The 7,500-nt window shown below is 36.9% G+C and overlaps 1 protein-coding gene across 1 annotated transcript in view; it reads left to right on the plus strand.

The window, feature by feature from the left end:
- mor (SWI/SNF- related protein mor) overlaps positions 1-7,265 on the plus strand; it is an 8,085-nt gene extending 820 nt beyond the window's left edge. Inside the window, exons 2-8 of the mRNA XM_070139814.1 lie at positions 2,735-2,854; positions 3,071-3,175; positions 4,048-4,196; positions 4,447-4,609; positions 4,793-4,897; positions 5,112-5,318; positions 5,613-7,265. Coding sequence (XP_069995915.1) covers positions 2,735-2,854; positions 3,071-3,175; positions 4,048-4,196; positions 4,447-4,609; positions 4,793-4,897; positions 5,112-5,318; positions 5,613-6,665 — 1,902 coding nt within the window. The 3' untranslated portion in view covers positions 6,666-7,265. The remainder of the gene's footprint in view (positions 1-2,734; positions 2,855-3,070; positions 3,176-4,047; positions 4,197-4,446; positions 4,610-4,792; positions 4,898-5,111; positions 5,319-5,612) is intronic.
- Positions 7,266-7,500: the final 235 nt, after the last annotated feature.

Here is a 7,500-nt window from a genome sequence, read left to right on the forward strand (position 1 = left end):
GATGGGGAGCTCTGCCCCCTAACACCCCCCGGGAAACATTCTCTTCACCTTGGTTGTATGGAAAGATATTCACACCATAAGATAATAAACCAAACACCTTTATATCTGTAAATGTCAAACTTTCATTCGCTTCTTTCTGCCGTCTGGATTGCATTTATTTTATTTTTATTTTATTTTATTGGTATTTGGGGCACTTGCTGGGCTCAGGTGGGATGGTTACTAAAGTCTATTTCTTCTTCAATGCCACTGTATAATCTTAAGAATAACCCAGAATCAACACAACACTGGAAACGCAACATCTCTTACCAGCCACCTGTCATGAAGTGGCTGGCTTCGAATTGTCAAATCTTGCGGCTGGTGTCTGGAATTCTGAAACACATGATATGCAAATAATTTTAAATAAGTATATAGATAAATGTTAAAACATGTAAATAAAGTAAAAAAAACATTAGTAAAAGTCTTCAAAAGCATAAATGTTTAACAGCAGACACTGATAATTACCCAAATGTTTTGACATGCGCATAGTAACATATGAACTATTTGGGATATTGCAGTAATGAGTTAAGTAGTCAGTGTTATGTTATTCCTGGCAAGGTAAACAAGATGAGTGACTTTGAATCTGAGTGGTGATATGTAGGGGGTATTTTAGCTGTGAATATGGGGCTGCTGGAGTTTAAACTATGTTGTATCCTGTTCTATTTCTTCTGCTCTATAAGATGGTAGTGTCCATTTCCTTGTATCGCATTGCTATACATATATGCTAGGAAAGGTTAGGTTTGGATTTTTAAGTTCGCATGATACTTTGATTTTGGGACTTTGTCTCTGGAGGGTGCGTCATTCTTAGTAACAAACACCCACAGCAGGATAGACTATACGAAAGACTTGCAGGAGCGCTAGATGTAGAGTCTGTCCTATGCTCTATCGTGCTATACATGTGTGGTGGATTCTTTGTTGTCCAGGGCAGTGGCAGAAGGGTACAGCACCCTCTATCTGACGAGATGTTGAACAATTCTCTGTATTATTTATATTTTTTCACAATTTCCCTAATACCAGTCATGCCCTTTCCTGTTATTGAGACCAAGAATATGAGTATTTCTGCCACATAATTTCTACATATGTGGGTAATAGAGAGAGAGACAGAGAGAGGAATCTATTGATACCACTTGAGATCAATTGGACATGCAAAGGTATTCTGAATATTTACCAAATTAAAAATGCTTTTCAACTGTGAGATTTCTATTGCAAATTAGATATTAATTAAGTAAAAAATGGTTTGAAAAACAACATTGAAGTATGATACTGAGCTGTTATGTTTTTCACAGCCATCCATACTTTTACGTATTATTTCATTAAGTAATAACAAAATTACCACATTGCTCTGAGATTAAGTCCTATTATTCCAGCGACTCTAGGGAATCCACAAACAGTGTCATAACCCAAAAGCATTCCTGATGTTAGGGCTTACCCTAATTGGGTGGGAAGCAGAGCCTCTAATTGGGAATTAAGGGGATTGGATGGGGTCTGGGGGAAAAGCCCCTGGTTTAGGAATGTTTTTGGTTCAAATGGTAATGTTTGTGGACTTTCTTGGAGTAGTCTCAGTGGGTGCAGTCACTTCATAAGCAATACCATTACTTTTATTTATATAATGTGCGATGGAAAATAGTAAGAGAATCATGCATATTGCAAGGTTAGAAGGCTGTGTAAAGCTTAGGTGTTATGTTAGATTCACTTTAGACACCATGATTTATGATAGGTCTTCATTAGGTAAATGAATATGATGATACTGGTGGATTCCTTTTACTCTGTAATACTCATTTATGGAAATGATGCTATGCCCTCTATACCCCAAAACATGGCCTGATAATAGAGAATGGCATGAAGGTTATCAGGGAGATTATGGGGTAAAATATGAAAACAATATTCAAAATTTGTCACAAACTCATCAATTTAACAGACACTTGGTTTTGAATCCCTGAAGGCCTTATAAAAAAAATTGTGGCTTGCATCAGAATGTCAAAATTGCAGAATATTTTCCTATATCTTTTATGTCAGGAATGAGATGCATATAGTTTCCTCTAGTACATATTATCCTGTTTTATCCTCTCCCTCCACACAAAAAATACTGATATATTCCTGAGAGGTTCTTACTGATGCATCATTTTATTTATATTATTTATAATTCTCGATAGGTAGAAAGGCATTTAAGTACATTTTTCATTATTTTGTATTAAAGGTAGTTCTTTTGTTTGTATTATATTTGTTGTAATGTCTCCCCCCATACTTGTGGCAAGCTAGAAATGAAGCTTGGGAACATTAGGAAAACTTTAGACTCTGAACAACTCTTTACACAAACTTTTTCTTTTATTTGTGGTGTTGCCTATTGTGTTTGCAGATTATTTCTTGTACTGATGACTGTAAATTTTTGTCTGCCACAAAATATATCATCACTTTGCCCTAACTTAGTGTGTCCATACCATAAAGATTAACCAGTAACTGTAAAATCCTATTTAACTTTGTGCTTTATAGATACTCATTGTATTTTAGATATGACAATGGAATATAATATTCTGGTGTGATTGAGAAATGCTTATTTAGCTGTTGTTATATTAGTAGGTGTTCATTCTTTTTGTGTATTGCTCTTTAGGAACCCATTAAGATGTAGGGAAAAAGGTAAGAAAAAATTGTCAGTTGGAGATGAAGAAACATTTGGTTAATGTAAGCAACTTTTTTCCAGTATGTGGCTGCAGATCCACCAACCAACAAGGGCCTGTCCCAGTTGGTTATTCAGCTCCTACAGTTTATGGAAGATAACTGTGGCCAAAAGGTCACTAAACCTCCAATGACAAAATTACCGGTGAGTTCTATTGCTTTCATGTAATGGTAATTTTTGCATTCTACTGTAGATAGATCAAGTCGTGAGTTATTAATGTTGTTTGAATTATTGTTAAGGTTGTAGTTGAAGATATTTTTATTTCTTATAATTCATTTTACATATATTTTTTATAAACCTTGATGTGTTATGAAAAAGATTACTATGACTTTCATAATTTTGACATTCTCATTTTTTCAGATGAAATGTTTCCTTGACTTCAAACCTGCAGGTGGACTATGCCACATACTTAGCACAGTTTACAAATTCAAAAGTGATCAAGGATGGCGAAGGTTTGATTTCCAGGTAAGAGGAACTCTGTAGTTAGATATTAAGAGAGAGATAGCCATGTAATGTGATTAAAGACTACTGCATTTTACTAATATCAGTGTTAATATGATATATTATTCTTTGAATTTGTTTCTCCTGATTTCCCTAATCCTTTTTCTCATCTTATTTCTCCTACACTGAGTTTTTTGAGATTGTGTAGGAGAAAAATAGAAGAAAGAATATGAATTTTCAGTTTAACAAGGTACTGCAAGTTTTAAGGGTACTGTTGCGGATGGGGGGGGGGTCAGATTGAGTTAGCTAGTGAATAGTATAGGCACATGGATGAGTTAACAACCAAACAAGTATTAAAGGACTGCTGTGGCTAGTTCCCGGATGTTGAACATGAGACCCGCTAAATACCTGGAGAGGTATGTCACTAATGAGTGCCTAGGTACACCTATGTGGATTTTTGCTTGCTGCAATCATGCATATGGCATTTGATTATGACATTACACATAGATATGAGCTCGTGAATGTTCAAGGAACACTTTCATACAAATATCAGAAAAAAATTATGACAAAATATTTTGTGAAATATATCTAAAAAAAAAAAATTAAAGTTTTGTGTCCTTTTACACACGAAATGTGCTTCTGTCGAGACTCCCTGTTATATGTTGTAACTTACTGAGTACAAAGCACTAATGTTTGAAAATAGCCGTATAAGTAAGAATTAAAATATTTCTGTTAGACTTGACTCAACGGTCGGTACATCACAGAATCGGTAAATTTGATTTGATTTGAAATTGGTCATTACTGTAGTAAAGGGCAATTCAATAGAAAGGGTTTCTAAAAGTCGGATTTTAAAACTTTGGATGTATAAGCGAGATACTGATTATTTCATATTGAAGATGATAGTACTCAGTAATACCAGCTCTGAAATTAAAACTATATGGAATTTTGAGCTCGTTTGTGTATGCAGTCTTCGTCTAGAGTTGAAAAAGCTGTTGCATCTGATTTGTGCATTCTTGATTAAAGAATATTACGTTGAGACGTTACCGTAGGTCTTAGGTACCATAAATTCGCAAATATCTAACCATACCTAGGCGTCTGCATGATGTTATGCACTTCTTAGTAAAGATAATAGGTACAAATGGCTAATCAACTACTCTACACTTGTTTCCGATTGCAATCTGTTACTATTGACCATTATCGAAGAATATGGTTTAAGAGGTATAACTAATATATTTTATACCTTTAGATATAAAAGTCGATATAGGCCTACTAGTTATGAGAACTATCTAATGAAGTGGGATGTCGCATTTTAATGATTTAATACCCTTTGTAATTTTCAGATTAAACCCAACAGAGTACCTGACCTCTACAGCTTGTCGCCGTAATCTGGCGGGCGATGTCTGCGCTGTCATGCGTGTCCATGCATTCTTGGAACAGTGGGGGCTTATCAATTATCAGGTATTTTTCTCTCTCTCTCCTCTCCTCTCCTCTCCTCTCCTCCTCCTCGTCCATGGGACATTTCAAATGATACAGTATTGGAGAGTGAAAAATTAGTTAAAAGTGTGTGTTTACAATAGGCTGACATATCAGATTGTAAGAATATTAATCAAAGTACCAAAACTAATATTGGCTTAACTTCAGGTTGATGCAGATGCCCGTCCAACTCCTATGGGTCCTCCACCTACCTCTCATTTCCATGTGTTGGCCGACACTCCAGCTGGTCTGCAGTCCATCAATCCTCCAAAGGTATGGGTGGCACAGAGTTGCCTGTGCTGTTGTTTGATTTGACTTCACTGTTAGTCTTAGGTCTATGTACAGGATTTGTCTTTTGATGTAGAAATTGGCCTCTAGATGAATTTGCAAGGTTTTTATGATATTAGTTGACCTTTATTTAGACCTACTTGAAACAAGTTTTTTTGTTGTTAAAATGAAAAAAATAATGCTTTTTATTTGTTTACAGGTCAATCAGCCATCCGCAGCTAAGCAACTTATGGACTTTGACAAGAAGCCTGTAGATAAGAAACCAGAATTTGGTATTGGTACAGAATTTGGCCTGAAGTTGGATCAGTATTCTAAGAAAACAGGAGCTCTCAAGAACAAGTCAGCAGCAAGTCAGGCCAGAGAATGGACTGAACAGGAAACTCTGCTTTTGCTTGAAGCCCTTGAAGTAAGTAGTTGTTGGAAGGAATGTTTATTGTCCATGAAAGGTGGAAAACAACTACTCAGTCTAGGGTGTACAAAATATCTTATACATTACCAAGAATTTTTTTTTTTTTAGAGGGAAGCAATCAATGTATGTTGTTTTTGTAGTGTGTGTGAAAGGTACGCTTTGGCAATCGTCACTGATGTGGAATATTCTTATCAGTAGTTTATTTAATATGATGACCAGTGAAAACGGTCAGTATTGTGTCCCATGAAATTGATTTGCGTGTATTGTTAATTGTTTTATTTATTTTTATAGATGTACAAGGATGACTGGAACAAGGTTTGTGAACATGTGGGTACTAGAACACAAGACGAATGTATCCTGCAGTTCCTGCGCCTCCCCATTGAGGATCCTTACCTGGAAGATCCTGAGGCTGGCAGTGGACCCACTCCTACAGCCCTTGGGCCCCTTGCTTACCAGCCCATTCCCTTCAGCAAGTCTGGAAACCCTATTATGTCCACTGTTGCTTTCTTGGCATCTGTCGTTGACCCCAGGATTGCTGCTTCTGCAGCCAAGGCAGCCATGGATGAGTTCTGCAGGATCAAGGATGAGGTCCCAGCTGCTCTCCTTGACTCGCACATCAAGAATGTCGCTGATAATGCTGCCTCAAATGAAGGAAAGGTTGACCCCACTGCTGGCTTGGCCAAGTCTGGCATTGCTGGCACCGAACCAGAAGGCGAGGAGAAGAAGGAAGGGGAGGGAGAGGCAGAGAAGAAGGATGAGGCAAAGAAGGATGGAGAGAAGAAGGAAGAAGAAAAGAAGGAGGAAGCTGACAAGGAGAAGAAGGAAGAGGCCATGGAAGTTGACAAACCAGAAGAAAAGAAGCCCGAAGAAAAGAAGGAAGGAGAAGAGGAAGAAAAGAAAGAAGAAAAGGAGGTGAAAGAAGAAAAGAAGGAAGAAAGTCCAGAAGAGAAAAAGTTGGACGCAGAACGAGAAAGATTACGCAAGGATGCCTCTGTTCAACAAGCAGCCAGTGCAGCTCTTGGTTCAGCCGCAGTCAAGGCTAAACATCTGGCTGCGGTGGAAGAGAGGAAGATCAAGTCTCTGGTTGCTCTTCTGGTAGAGACACAAATGAAGAAGCTGGAAATCAAACTACGTCACTTTGAGGAACTCGAAACGATCATGGACCGGGAACGAGAGAGTTTGGAACTACAGAGGCAGCAGCTGTTACAGGAGCGGCAGCAGTTCCATCTGGAGCAGTTGAAGGCCGCTGAAATGCGAGCCCGTCAGCATGCATTGCACCAACTCACACAGGGAGCAAGTCCAGCCCATTCCCCTGCACCAGCCATGGCTCAGGTTCATACGTGAATATTGTCACCCAAGTGAGGCGAACAAGTTGAACTCTTGCTGAGGAAAAGAATTCTTATCATTGGCAAATTTTGTATCAAACTGGGGTAGAAGTATGAGAAAAGATTCTACTTCACAAGATTTAATGGTTGATAGATTTGTTAAATATAAGGATTGGGCATCCCATCTTAATTTAAGAAGTAAAAAGTACTCAGAAATATTTAAGAATGTTTAACAATCATTAAATCATTATTGAACTTGAAAGGTATGAAGTTCAAGGCTGATATTCTCTTTTTGTAAAGGAAAAAGCTAAAGTCCTCGATTCAGTCGCAGGATTTGAACATGCAAGTCCTACTACCCTTTTCATAACTTTTGTAGTTTCTGTAAAATGATATTACATTCCTGTTGGCCAATTGAGAGGATCATTAAAAGCCAAGGTAAAGAGGTACACTTTAATGTGAAACTAGTGCTAATTTAAGTTAAAAATAATGTTTTCTGGACATTTGTTAGGTTTATTTTAGACTTACGTCGATACTATGTGCAGTGTGTAACATGTCTGGAAATCTCAATGTATGTATTATAGAACATTATCACAATTTTATCATTAAAGTCATTTTTATAGAGATTTGTTTGATTTCACATCAAATTATGTCATGATATTTGCGATTTTTAAAAATATTCATTACCATAATATTGAGGCACTGGAACATTAGCTTACTTTAATTTATAGTAAGTATATATTTATAGATAAAAAAATCGTAATTCACACAATGTAAACAGAAAAAATATTCTGAATAAAATGTTCAAGGAATATGAAAAATGTGCCAAAAAGTTACTAATGACAATGACGTTAAAA

Source organism: Penaeus vannamei, chromosome 26 (genome assembly GCF_042767895.1).
Source record: "Penaeus vannamei isolate JL-2024 chromosome 26, ASM4276789v1, whole genome shotgun sequence".
Lineage (NCBI taxonomy): Eukaryota > Metazoa > Arthropoda > Malacostraca > Decapoda > Penaeidae > Penaeus > Penaeus vannamei.